General features: G+C 34.2%; 1 protein-coding gene across 5 annotated transcripts in view; it reads right to left on the reverse strand.

The window, feature by feature from the left end:
- The window catches only part of LOC123557717 (stromal interaction molecule 2-like), a 90,134-nt gene that overhangs the window by 17,832 nt on the left and 56,917 nt on the right, over nt 1-15,385 (reverse strand). For 2 of the 5 annotated variants that reach the window (XM_045349358.2, XM_045349353.2), the window contains exons 10-14: nt 15,149-15,249; nt 13,938-14,074; nt 13,092-13,178; nt 9,608-9,661; nt 2,115-2,150 (exon numbers count right to left, since the gene is read on the reverse strand). In XM_045349358.2, coding sequence (XP_045205293.1) covers nt 2,115-2,150; nt 9,608-9,661; nt 13,092-13,178; nt 13,938-14,074; nt 15,149-15,249 — 415 coding nt within the window. The remainder of the gene's footprint in view (nt 1-2,114; nt 2,151-9,607; nt 9,662-13,091; nt 13,179-13,937; nt 14,075-15,148; nt 15,250-15,385) is intronic. The other 3 variants (XM_045349355.2, XM_045349354.2, XM_045349356.2) reach the window with 3 other exon arrangements.

Genomic DNA, 15,385 nt, shown 5'->3' on the forward strand with positions numbered 1-15,385 from the left:
AAGGTTCAACCTGAAGGCTATATCTATGATTGTAAAATGTGCTGTGGTACTCAAAGCGTACACAGAACCTGTAGAGTATAGAAGAGAACACTGTGCAGAATAGCACTTAAAAGCCAACTCTTTACAGACTCCTTATACAATGACATACTTAGAGTAAGATCACAATACTGCAAAGGTTTAAGAAAATGTTCTATATACCTTGGTGCATTTTGTAAGTATATGTGCGTGCTTAAAGAAGAAAAATCAGTTTACAATCTAAAATACTAACAGCACATAATCACTTTACCAAACTACAATAATATATAAAATAACATATTTCAAATAAAAAAATCCAATCTTTCTTATTCTAAACAAAGATAAATCAACTAAATCAAAGTATTCACTAAACGTAAACAAAGATTTTAGAAAGACTTCTGTGGACTATAATATACAGTTGCTCTGCTCCAGTTTACTACTGTATTTGATCAATCAACCCTATAACAGAGTTTTCATGAATTGTGGCTGTAATTTACAAGATCAAATATATGTTTTATATCAATCTGAGTATGGATGTCAGTAGGATCATTCAAACTTTGAAAAAAAAAAAAAATGCACATTTTATATTAAGAGAAATCAAAGGAAAAACTTTGTTACCCAAAAAGGCAGATCAAACAGAAGCTCAACTAGTTTAAGCTTGCTACAGTAATTAAGTATCACCAATGATTAAATTATTGAATATTTCTACTACAGCTCTGTTAAACATCTGTTGGTTCCATCACCTTTACTGTTCTTTTTCTCTGGTCAAGTCTTCAACCAAATAAAACATGACATACAGTAAGCAAACTAAAGTTTATATAAAAGCACAATAATCATATAGATTTCTATTAAATTCTATTATATGCAAAATTCATACCCTTACAATTGAAAAAAGAAAGCATGACTCGATCACCAAGATATTGTATTTTGACAATTAGCTACAGTAACTTCAGTTTTTTTCATCTAATATATATATTCCGAAATAAGTATATTTTACCTTAAGATTTTCATTTTTCTAAAATACTGGTATAGGTCAAAGTGATCCAGTTTAAATTAATAGATTCTTGTCAAATGAATGCACGCCTAAATGCTGAAGCACAGCAAGAAATAGCAAACTGCAACATATATATCAGTTATCTATTAATTTCATCAACAAGAACGTATCTTTCATGCTTCTGATATTATTGTTTGAAAAAAAGGGATAATACAAGTAAATGCCTAGAGTAATGATATCTGTCATGTGTTTACGAATTGGATAGAAATATACGTCTCGAGGGCACCTGCGCATTGGGCAGTAATGAGGCTTGCCGAATTACCGCCCATGCGCAGGTGGCCGAGGGACTGATATTTCTATCCGATTCGTAAACACGACTGATATTTTTTCTTGCATATCGTATACATGTTAGCATTTTATTCTGGCAGATTATTTTTCTTGAATACTGTATTTTATAAGTAACAGGTAGAAATATTTACGTAGCACTCTTTCTTATAGTAGAGAATGAACACAAAGCGCGGGAAATTAACGTCCGTAAGCAGAAGTGACGTCATGATGTTTTGCGTTACGCACAATAACAAAGTTCCACTTTAGTTTTATCATTTGTAGCGTAACGTTATGTTCTTACGGTAAACTAACGTATTTTGAATCGAGAAATATACTATAAGGAACGGAGAAAAACTATCAAGGTACCTGCTTTTTCGTATTTTCACATAAACAATATATTATCAGTGCATGAACCACTAGTTGTCATTAACAGCACAAGAGTCATCTGGCATGGGGGGTGCCAGATGGGTTTTGCTGGCATGGGTAAAATCACCGAAAACGCCAGTCCGGTGTGCAAGAAAAGAAAAGGTGGGACATCAGTATCAAAATATATTTACAGCCCCAATATTTGACAGTGGAATAATCACTGTCCTGTATTTTTTTGGCAATTTGAAAGTGATAACGGAATTGGCTCCCTCCAAATTTTACTTTATGTTTCATCTGTCATTGAAGGTATCAAGAAAGTACATAATTATACTGTAGCTCATTGTTAAAATATGTCTAGACCAGTAGACAATAACCCACATGGAATTTTGCAGGTAAATGAAAAAATTTCTACCTCGAAGACTCATTTTCCTTTTCAGTGTTGCTAAATCTACAACAGATATATGTATTGCTGATGATCAACTTAAAGCCTTGTAATAACAGAAACTGTATAATGACAACTAATGTAAAATACTGGGTAAGGACCAGTCGCCGGACAGAATCAGATACTGGACAAATCAGCTGCTGGTATACAGTATCAGTCACCAGACAGGATCAGCTGCCGGACAACACAAGTCACCCAACAGGATTAACTGTTAGACAACTGAAGTCACCCAACAGGATCAGTTGTCGGACAACACAAGTCACCCAACAGGATCAGTTATCAAACAACACAAGTCACCCAACAGGATCAGTTGCCGGACAACACGAGTCACTAGACATAATGTAATAATCAGCTTTGGTCATACAATTTTGAATGAGATTCTTTGTACATTTAAACATTTAAGTTTCATTTATGTCAGATAATTTTTTTAAGGAATTTTCAGGGTGGGAAATAAAATCCAATGATTAAAAGGTGTTGTTGTTAAGATTTTCATGCAATCAAAACAGCAAATTAGAGTTCTAATATTTGGATTCATTGTAACAAACTTTATGACAATATCACTTATACATATTGTCTAACTTATGTGTAACATAAACATATTACCATTAATGTTGATTCACATAGCAATAAACTAAGAGTAAAAGCAAGCAAATTATTTCAATACAACCTGACAACATATAAGTACAGAGGGATAACTTTAACTGAAAATCACACAAATAAACGAACATATATGAGGTGAGAAAACAGTTATACAGTAAACCTCACTTATAAGGAACTCGGATATAAGGAACACTCGGTTATAAGGAACAGTTTTCAATTCCCCGATTTTATTCCTTCTTTATTCAATGTAAAAATCCTCGGTTATAGGGAACTCGGTTATAAGGAACACTCGGTTATAAGGAACACTTTTTCCTGTCCAAAAGTACAAAATTCAATGGAAAACACCTCGGTTATAACGAACAGACAAAACAAATAAAAATTATTAAAAACCGGAAATAAACAGGAGAATCGCTGATGACGTCAGAGTAACGTCGGCACTTTCACGCACATAAACACAAATTATTTCATTACTATGATCTATAGTTTGTTAATTCACGGATACGACAAAATGAAAAAATATAATATCATCTTTAACATTTACCAAATACTAGACTATTATGTATTATGCTTCAGTCTATATACTCGTAGATAACACACTTGTGCTGTTTAATTTATATATCTACATTTGTAGAGACTCACAAAAATTTGGACGCATACTTTTTGAAAAAGGATGCTAGAATATCCCAAACGCGATTCCCCGGGGCGCATATTTTTGCCATGCGCGTGCTTGCTCAATACACAATAAAGACAATGATAAAACAGTTGCGCCTGTTAGTCAAAAGGCGCAGTTTACGGCGACTCTTTTTTGCTCCTGGCCAATCAGAGGTCCACGTTTTCTAATAGGTGAATGGCCAGTAAAGGTACATGTAGTATTGTGTGTTTACGTAATCTAATCAACACGCGACAAACCAGTCTGATTATGTAACAAATAATTTGGTTTTTAATACGTGGTGTACTTGAATTTTGAATTTACCGTTAACCGCGATAATTGGATTAAATGACCATTAAAATTAGAATGTTTGCAGGACAGTCACAGGATTTGATTGTGTTGTTTTTCGTAGCCGTTCCCGAATCAAGTAAACAATAATTGGCTCACATTGTTTTCAAAATGGATACGATACGAAACATATTCCCTTGGCTGGATTGTTTGGTCATAGTATAGAATCTCCTTGTAATGGACAGAGACTCGCAACTTTCTCACATAAAGATTCATGAGAGAGTGAGAACACATTGCCTTTTTCAAACCTCATTCAAACAGCGTTCGCTATACAAACTGTGCTCGTTATACCAACCTCGGTTACAAGGAACTAGTTCGCTATACGGATATAAGGAACCTCGTTTATAAGGAACAATTTTTAAAGGTCCCGAGCTGTTCCTTATAAGCGAGGTTTACTGTACACATGTCTAACAAGGCAGTCTGAGAGACTGTATGTTTCTTAATCAATACCATACAAGACAATAACTTTAACATTAAACATTTTACAATGTTTCTAGCTACAAAAGTTGAAAAGAACACAAACAGAACATGTCAAACAATAAGCAACGACTATGTATTATTTATGAAACATTCACACTTTGAAGAGGACATGTATCTATTATATGCCAAGAATGAACAGCTGTTTGGCCTGGCGTAGATTACAAAACTTTAAGTACAAGCTGCTGTTTTCTTATATATTACAATTGTCTTTCATCCACGTGTGCATTTAATTACTTTGTATGTGTATGTAACCAAAAGCAAAACGTGTATGCATTTGAAGGACTAACACAAATGTTGCAATGTAACACACTATGAGAGGACACAGAGACAGACTGTGAAAATGACATTATTAAGTCCTCTACAAATATTTGTCAGGTTCAGTTTGAAGACATACAGCTAACATTCATTGCAAAGACACACAAACATCATTCATTCAGAAGACATACTGCAAACTTTCGTAGAGAAAACATAGCAATTATTCACTGATGAGACATACAGCTAACATTCATTGAGAAGACATAAAGTTTACACTCATTGGGGAGACATACAGCTAACATTCATTGAGAAGATATCCAGCTAACACTAACTGGGGAGACATGCAGCTATCATTCATTGAGAAGACATACAGCTATCATTCATTGAGGAGACATACAGCTACCATTCATTGAGAAGACATACAGCTATCATTCACTGAGAAGACAAACAGCTATCATTCATTGAGAAGACATACAGCTACCATTCACTGAGGAGACATATAGCTACCATTCATTGGGAAGACATACAGCTACCATTCATTGGGAAGACATAAATCTAACATTCATTGAGAAGACATACAGCTATCATTCATTGAGGAGACATACAACTATCATTCATTGGGAAGACATAAATCTAACATTCATTGAGAAGACATACAGCTATCATTCATTGAGAAGACATACAGCTATCATTCATTGAGGAGACATACAGCTATCATTCATTGAGAAAACAAACAGCTATCATTCATTGAGAAGACAAACAGCTATCATTCATTGAGGAGACAAACAGCTATTACTCATTGAGGAGACATACATCTAACATTCATTGAGAAGACATACAGCTACCATTCATTGAGAAGACAAACAGCTATCATTCATTGAGGAGACATACAGCTAACATTCATTGAGAAGACATACAGCTACCATTCATTGAGAAGACAAAAAGCTATCATTCATTGAGAAGACAAACAGCTATCATTCATTGAGAAGACATACAGCTATCATTCATTGAGGAGACATAGAGCTATCATTCATTGAGAAGACATACAGCTATCAATCATTGGAAGACATACAACTATCATTCATTAAGAAGACATAGTTATCATTTATTGGGAAGACATAAATCTAACATTCATTGAGAAGATATACAGCTAACAATCATTGCAGAGACATATAGCTATCATTCATTGGGGAGACATGAAGCTTTCTTTTACTGAGATGACAGACAGCTTTCATTCAATGAGTAGACATATAGCCATAACTCAGTGAGAAGACATACAGCAAACATTCACTGAAAAAACACACAGCAAACATTCATTGAGAAAACATACTGCAAACATTCACTGAGATTTTTTAGACATACAGCTTTCATTCATTGAGAAGACATACAGCTTTCGTTTATTAAGGAGACATACAGCTAACATTCATTGAGAAGACATATAGCTAACATTCATTGAGAAGACATACAGCTATCATTCATTGAGAAGACATACAGCTAACATTCATTGAGAAGACATACAGCTAACATTCATTGAGAAGACAAACAGCTATCATTTGTTTGTTTGTTTGTTTTGTGTTTAACGCCGTTTTTCAACTATATTTCAGTTATGTAACGGTCGGCAGTTAACCTAACCAGTGTTCCTGGATTCTGTACCAGTACAAACCTGTTCTTCGCAAGTAACTGCCAACTTCCCCACATGAATTATCAGAGGTGGAGGACAAATGATTTCAGACACAATGTCTTTTATCAAATCGTCACAGAGAACATACGCCCCGCCCGGGGATCGAACTCGCGGCCCCGCGATCTGTAGACCAACGCTCTCTCTACTGAGCTAAGCGGGCGGGCTGTTTGAGAAGACATACAGCTAACATTCATTGAGAAGACATAAGCTAACATTCATTTAGAAGACATACAGATTTCATTCATTGAGAAGATATTCACTTAACTATTTTGGCAAGTTCACTTGGAACACATACAACTAAAGTATTTAGCAAGTTCAATAAGAAGACATACTTTTACTTCTTTGAGAAGACAAAATGATAACAGTATTTTACATGTTCTTAAAGAAGACATACTGCTAAATTAAACATAATATTCAGCAGGTTCACTAAGAAGATAAAACAGCTGACACTGAATTTCCTTTGACCTGGTAGAGTCCAAGCACAATGAGAAGTGTATGCTATGATTCATCAGATATATTTAGCAAACAACAAACTTATACTCTAATATACTGTTAAGAATATTCTTATCAATACTACCCTATAGAAATTATTGTACATTGTAGCCACCTCCATCTTTTACGTTTCCTGTTCTATAATGGTACATATATTACATGTATAATATTCTTTCTGTATATTAGTATGCATTCTCCTAATGGATGTGAGAAACTATAGTTTCCATTTGCAGCCATTTACCAGTTTCCATTTGAAATCATATTGGCACTCAGACACTAGTTACCACCGGCAACCATTTTAAGACCCTGTGTCAGACAATTTTACAATTTCTTAAGACTTTCAAATAACTAGAAAGTCATAAAAATTGAAAACACCAGTCAATTTTAAATTTCAAAACATGGACTGTGGTTGATCAATGGCTGGGTCCAAAATGATAAAACTAAGACTGAAGACTGTGTCAGAACTCCAGCATCTTATTGGTTGATTCTGAGCTCAATCTTGATATTGACCAATAGAAAAGCTGTACACTGAGACTGGTTCCCAAACTCAAATTAATAATAACTTAGTCTCTTGTTTAACAGCATGGGGTTGCCATTGGTTACAGATTAGAGAACTCAAAATGCATGGTTATAAGAAGTGTTGCTGAATCAATTTGTTCTGTTTTAAATTTCACCAAATAAATTGGGTTTATTTTGTTCTTTGTGTTTTTTTTTTTGTTATTGCTCTTGTTTTATAAAATGAAGTCTGGATTGACTAAACAAGTTAATATATTCTTCATCCAACCCTGGTAAATTTTGTTTGAGGACACAAAAAAAACATGATCTGAAGTTCATTTCTCAACATGTAACTGATCTCATTTGCTTTGTAAATGTTTTGTGTTCCTCTGATCTCCATAAATGAACTGTATTTAGAACTATTTTATGATCTTTTCTGTGAGACTGGAATCGAAACCAAATAATAGAACATGAAAATCAAATACAAAACAGCACTATGCAAACAAGATGAAAGTTTAATTGGCAAAACTTCTATACATATGACCTTAACCAGACAAATAAGCTGAAACCAAAAAAAAAACAACTAGAACCATTTATGGTGTGATGTTAAATGAAAAGTCAAGACGTCTTGGTGTGTTTTGTTAATAATGTATTGTTAAAATGTGCAGTTTATGAGACGTTACTGATACAGAAATAACACAACTACCAAATACATCTTTTTTAATAGTATTCAAGTTTTCCCAAAGTTTGTACATTTTTGTACCAATATCAAATTTGAAACCAGGGACGTCACTAGTAAGTGTCAATCCCCTATGAAGTGGACCACCTATGGTGTGGCTATTATGCTCAACATGCTTTCTTATCATACTTAACGTTTGTGTTGTTTTACTGGAACCGCTTGAACTGTTTCAAAGTTAGTTGTGAAACAAAGTGCTTCTGACAGAAGGAGGAATTAACAGAGTGCCGTTTCTATATGCCTCCTTTCAGAGACATGAAAATATCTTTTTAATGGTTATTTTTAAGATTTTGCTAGTGAAAGAATGACTTTTTGAGAAAGATGAATACAGTCATGCCTGTTCTTCTTGTCATCCCCATATCTCTATGTACTAGTATAAATGTTACCCCAACACAAGGTCACTGCCAGAAAGTGTCTCACCTTAGGGCAACTGGATTCAGGCTAGGGGGTTTTATACTCTCATGATATTTTTAATGCTATTGCAAAAATGTAAACTGCTAATGTTTTCAAGGTCAATGTCACTAGGGGGCCAGGACTCACCATGGGGTGTAAAATGAGTTTTTGAACCATCCTACAAAAGTTTCAAAGCAATACATGTAACAGTTATTAAGAAATTGTCATTTTGTGAATTTTCAAAGGTGTAAAAAAATCTAAAAAAAAATGCTGATTTCTTCAAGGTCAAGGTCACTAGGGGGCCTGGACTCAACATGGGGGTGTAAAAGTAGTTTCTAATTCATCCTACAAGGTTTAAAAGAAATATATTAACGGTTTTTTAGTTATTCCTAATTGCTGACACTGTCGCTGCCACCAGAATTTGGAATGCTCAGTTTTGCTTCCACTAACAGTGGACAAGACAAAAAAGCAAATTATTTAAACTATGATCATATCTGCTCTGCTTTCACAAGTAATTCAAAGATGTCTGGTTATTTATACTTTTTCCACAAAAGCAGTTCAATAGAATTATCGCTAACTCATTGGTTCATTATATTAACTGTACTTTATCTGACTCAAATGTTTGCGGATTAACAGATTTGCTATGATGAGTTGAACTCTGTTTACTGGATTTTTTCAACAGCAAAAAGCTATGAACTAACCTCAATGTTTTGATCAATTTCAGAAATTAAATGGATGACTTAGTCAAAGTAGCATAGAACTTTGGATGCAGTGTTTTCTTATGTGAAAATAATAAGTCATGTTCATGATATGTGTAATAATAAAGGGAGATAACCTACCATCTATAAAGTCTCTATTTCAATAGGTGAACAAGACAAAAAAATAGAGCAGCACATTATATTATTAACATAGTTTTTTAAAATCAGTTTGCAAGTGTCTTGGTACATTTCATCACATGTATATGGAACACATTATGTCTGTATTTTCAGTTGATTTTCCTAACAGCAAATCTCTTTCAGTCTGTAAGAAAGTCCTTTTCTACAAGTGTGACTGTATTCATCAGTTTGCTGACAGTAAAATGCACAACAGCTTGTAAGAAATACTACAGTAAGTTTGGAAATGATCTACTTTATTTTACATGCATTTATCATGAAATGTACTGACAGACAGACACTTATCAAGCGTAACAATATCTGCCACATTCACAAACACAACACAAAAAACTTTCAGCACTATCTGAAGAAATGAACGATTAAGAAAGTATTTCAAGAGTATCTACAAGCAGGGAAACTATAGTATGTCCGACGAAATAACCACGTGCAAACAATGCCTACCTGAATATGTCGGGGAACGAACACAACCATTGGGCTTCTGGGTAAATAACATCGCTACAGACAAAACATTTGGTTAGACTGTTACTAATCTGTCTATACTGTTATATTTAGATTAAACTCTTCTGACAAATGTAGGACAAAGCCCCTATCGGACAAAACTCCTTGTGCTGATTTTTTGATAAGAGGAAAAAACCACTCTTACGAATTTTCCGCACTCTTTTGATAAACATTTTCAAGGACCATAACTAAATATTAAACAAGAGCACTGCAATGCAAAGTAATATAAAACAAGAGCACCGCCTTGCGGGTGCTGACGCTCATCTGATTTTTTTTTGTGTAATAGAAATATTGTCCTACCCATGATTTTCTAAGTCTAAAAAGGGCCATCATTCTTGCAAAAAGCAGGATAGAGTTATGTTTCTTGATGTACAGTGTCCACTTATGATGGTGAAAAACTGTTGCAAGTTTTAAAGCAACAGCTTTGATAGTTTATGAGAAAAGATGACTTAAACATAATACTCAACCAAGAAAATGATTTTCATAATACTCAACCAAGAAAATGATTTTCTAAGTCCAAAAGGGGCAATAATTATTGCAAAAAGCAGGATGGAGTTATGTTGCTTGCTGTACAGGGTCAGCTTATGATGGTGAACAAGTGTTGCAAGTTTCAAAGCAATAGCTTTGATAGTTTAAGAGAAAAAGTTGACCTAAACATAAAACTTAACCAAGAAATCTGATATTTTCTAAGTCAAAAAGGGGCCATAAATCTTGCAAAAAGCAGGACGGAGTTATGTTTCTTGCTATACAGGGTCAACTTATGATGGTGAACAAGTGTTGCAAGTTTTAAAGCAATAGCTTTGATAGTTTAGGATAAAAGCTGACCTAAACATAAAACTTAACCAAGAAAACTGATTTTCTAAGTCCAAAAGGGGCAATAAATCTTGCAAAAAGCAAGATGGAGTTATGTTTCTTGATGTACAGGGTCTGCTTATGATGGTGAACAAGTATTCCAAGTTTCAAAGCAATAGCTTTGATAGTTTAGGAGAAAAGTTGACCTAAACATAAAACTTAACCAAGAAATCTGATATTTTCTAAGTACAAAAGGGGCCATAAATCTTGCAAAAAGCAAGATGGAGTTATGTTTCTTGCTACACAGGGTCAGCTTATGATGGTGAACAAGTATTCCAAGTTTCAAAGCAATAGCTTTGATAGTTTAGGAGAAAAGCTGACCTAAACATAAAACTTAACCAGGCAACGCCGACGCCGACGCCGACGCCGACAACCGCTCAAGTGATGACAATAACTCATCATTTTTTTTTCAAAAAATCAGATGAGCTAAAAATTCAGAAATTCTTTGCAAAATTGTGGAAATCCTGCTGGCGGTACGAGAAGGATTTTGTCCACTTTGTCAAATATCAGCAGCAGGTGTTTTTTGATTGGGAAGGATTTTGTCCCGCAACCACTTTTGACCTCCCGTGCATACAATACATTGTTATCTCCCTTTAGAATCTGCATAAATTTTGGATGATTTAAATGGATTTAAAATACGAAATATGAAGATAATGTTCCTACAACAATCTGCAGTCAGCTGATAAAATTTTCCAATTTAATTTGTCCAAATTCAGTAATTACTTAAGAAAGGTAAAGAAAAGATATAAAAATTATCAAAGCATTCTAGATTACTTTGGAGGCAATTGGTAAAGGGAGATAAATACTGCTTATCTTTGAAAAACTATGTCTATGACTAGCAACATGAAGAAGCTAAATGTACAGTTAGATATTTAATATGTCTAATGCATGAAAATGAAAACAGAACATTCCATGTTGGCTAAGGCACACACTGTTCTTTATCAGTCAATGATGAATGAATGACAATTTCTATGAAAAGTTTGAAAGTTTCTGATGAAACTTAGCACATAGTATAACACATACAGAAAAGGCCAAATAGATATACAAAATGTAAGTAAAAGTACTGGTATACTTTATGATATGAGTAAGTTATATGGGATCTGAGTACACAAGACTTAGTAACAAAATATGATATGAAAAATAGGAATTTTATATATAATATTTATACAATTTGCTATAACAACATAAGTTTAAGGAATATGGTGACTTTTCAGCTTTCAACTGTGAAGGAAGACCCCAGTTTCTTCTTCTAACACTGTTTTATGCATGAGCAGGCTCCAGGGTAGAACCAGAGACTATTTATAAGCCAGCTGCATTGCTTCTTCACATGAAAGAATTCTGCACTCCAGGTGAAATTCTGAACCCACAGCAGTGAAGGGCCAGAGATTAGAAATAAGGGACTTTAACCACTTGGCCAAGAAAGCCCCAATGTTCGTACAGAATAAAAAACAGACAAAGTACTTTCAATATATCATTATCTATATCTAGTTTATATCAACTTCAATTCCTTTTTCTCTTTATTGCAGATTTCAATGCTTTGCTATAACATTTGATCTCAACAAATAAAAAAGAATTGATTTGAAAATTAATAAATCAAACAGGTAATTTTGTTATATCTCAGATTTTGAATATCAACCACTACTTATAATATGGCCAAAAATGTCCCAATTCTTCCCACAATTTACCTTATAAAATCAATAGTCATTATTAACAGTTTTCTGTTTCAGAAATGTATCAGTATCAGTTTAAGCCAATGGTAGTGCTCTAAATCTGGGGGTAAAATGTGCAATACAAAAAAAAGACCAAAAAAACCCAAATGCCAGTCTTAAAAAGGGAATACAAAAACTTCACAATGTACAAATTTACATTTCTACACATCTCAAAACTTACATAAATTTAACTGAATCTCCCTCGTACAGCTATGGGCATAACAAAAAACCAACATAACTAAGTGCATGCCCACTATTCACAGCATAATCATGTGAAAAGGTGCAATGTGGTCATATCTTAAAGCAATTTATTCTTTAGAGCATTTCTGTATTTAGTAGTCTCCGAATAAAGTGCATACTGCAGACTGGACAAAGACTTGATATTATTTTTTGGCATTTTGAAGTTGGTGGACCCATAATGAACACTGGTAATTTCTATTCAATTTCATTTTTTCCATAATACGCTATTTCCGTATTCCACTGTTAATAAGGAAAACCATGTGCTTTGCTTGTACTAATTACATGAACTGCCAAAAAATGCAGACTAGCATACATAAATATACATCCTCATAGAAATTTCTGACTGTCCCTATGGGTCAACTACCATCATACTTATCATTTTAGTAGTGATCAGCATAATATGGATTGTTAAAATTTGGTGTCCTGTAGCCAGTAATAGGTTTAGAGATTATTTTTTGAATTTTGAAACTAGTAATAGGTTTAGAGATTATATTTTGAATTTTGAAACTATTCTAAACAATCAACAGATCCCTCACAAAAACTTAGCAAAGTTTAAAACTATCAAACAGTTACAGTTATCCAATCTACAGCACTGGTTAGCCTATGGCATTAGTGTCTGACCTTACCTGTGGCAGTGGGAAAATGTGGCGGGAAATCTTCGTCTGCATCCTCTACATTCATTGGCGCTACAAGACTGGCAAGACGTGAGGAGCCTGTAATAATATAGGTATAATTCACACTGAACACAACATTTAAAACAAATCTAGGCTGAAGATGTGTGTTTTCACTGTTTTGCTAGATATGGAGACCTTGTAGGAAGTATTTGTTAAATGGCTAATGTCCTCAATCTCTTGGAACATCTTGACAAGGATAAAACTGCATCCAAATACCTTCCAGGAATTGAAAAAATTGTATGTTGATTTAAGGAATAACGAAAGTTGTTGTTTTAAAAACAAGCAGTGGTCAATACTTAATTTTCTAAATTGTCTTCAGCAACTATATTTGAAAACACAAGCAGCTGCTTTACAAAGCTTTCATTATCTCCATGAAAGCACTGACCAAATGATAGAAGATGTATGCTTATATCATTTTGTTTGTTTGTTTTGTGAGGTTTTAAGTAACAACATCACTTAGGTCAAATGGTAACTTTCAAGCTATTAAATCATGAATGAAGGTCAGAGATGCTGAGACAGCCATTATTTCAGGCATACATGCAAACCTGTACGGAACCTCGAACCTTCCGCAAACCAACTGGATGATTTTCTAAAATAACATACCAAGCAGGGTTTGGAACTGAAGGAGGTGAGAGACAAATGACGATAACCTTATCCAATATAACATAAAGGTCCCTACTTTAGATATCATTCTAAAACATTAAACCCAGGAAGATTTTATCCAACATTTGTCAATAATAATAAAACTTTCCATGGCGAAACATCTATGTAACTAAATATAAACTGTATTAATTTTACCTCCATCCCCATATAAAGCATGTTCTAATTTTGCCATGCCAGGATTTGTTCTTATTGGAAAACCACAGTAGCTTTCTATACTCTGCCATCTCTGTTGTCGTTCCTGCATATCATGTTTAATTTCTTCTAGCGCCATTCTGAAACATGGATCATAAACTTGTTTTGTCATGATATAAATGTCATCATCTCCACTCAGGTTTCTAATATTACCATGCTTGTGCATGCTTAATGCGACTCTTTCACACATTTTAGATGAGAAAAAAAAATTCTCTCAAAAATCTATAAATTTTATTGGTACTGTGGAATTGACAAATAATACAAACTTACTGACAATATTTTTTCAAAGTATCCTAATAAATAATCAAAAATATTGTACAGGAGGGAGTAAACCGTTGCAATGCTTTTGCAATTATGGAGAAAATCAACCTTCTTTTTGCCTTTTTACCAATATCTGACATTTATTTTCACTCACGTCATCATTTTTCAGTGTTATATAGACATTTTATGCCAAACTTTGTGGAAATGCACATGCTGAAAAAAAGCTTTAAACACCCATAAAGTCAAGGTTTTAGCAATCTGCAAGTTTTATTTGTAGTGCACTGGGTAAGGTTATAAATCCAGGAAGTGTCACAGAGAATATTCAATTCACTAGAACTTTGTTTATTGTAAATAAAAACAAATGCAATTTCACTGAGATATATGTATTTGTCTTACGTACATTATTATTATTATACCACAATTATATAGCACTCTTTCCATGCACTTGTACACGTTCAAAAGTGCTTAAAAGTGCTCACACAAAGTTTCATTAAAATCAATGCAAATATAAAACTTTCGGAGCAAAAGCAAAATTGGCATTTTCAAGTCTAAGCTTCAGTTTGTTTGTTTGTTTTGGGTTTAACGCCGTTTTTCAACAGTATTTCAGTCATGTAACGGCGGGCAGTTAACCTAACCAGTGTTCCTGGATTCTGTACCAGTACAAATCTGTTCTCCGCAAGTAACTGCCAACTTCCCCACACGAATTATCAGAGTTGGAGGACTAATGATTTCAGACACAATGTCGTTTATCAAATAGTCACGGAGAACATACGCCCCGCCCGAGGATCGAACTCGCGACCCCGCGATCCGTAGACCAACGCTCTAACCTACTGAGCTAAGCGGGCGGGCTCTAAGCTTCAGACATAAAACTTTCAAGACTTCATTATTATTACCTTGCTTGTACGATCCTCTGATCAATATCATCTATAGAACTTCCCTGAGCTATTCTCCACGTCCCTAACACACCTGTACGCTTCTTACGAATTTTTTCACACTGAAAAACACAATATTATACTGCAACTGAAACACTGTTCAAACAAGAATCATCAAGAAAGGCTGACTGCACGTCCCTATAACTAGGGGGGTGTTTATTTGTTTTTTGTTATTGTTTTTTTTTTTCATACTAAAAC

The sequence above is a fragment of the Mercenaria mercenaria genome, chromosome 5, assembly GCF_021730395.1.
Source record: "Mercenaria mercenaria strain notata chromosome 5, MADL_Memer_1, whole genome shotgun sequence".
NCBI lineage: Eukaryota > Metazoa > Mollusca > Bivalvia > Venerida > Veneridae > Mercenaria > Mercenaria mercenaria.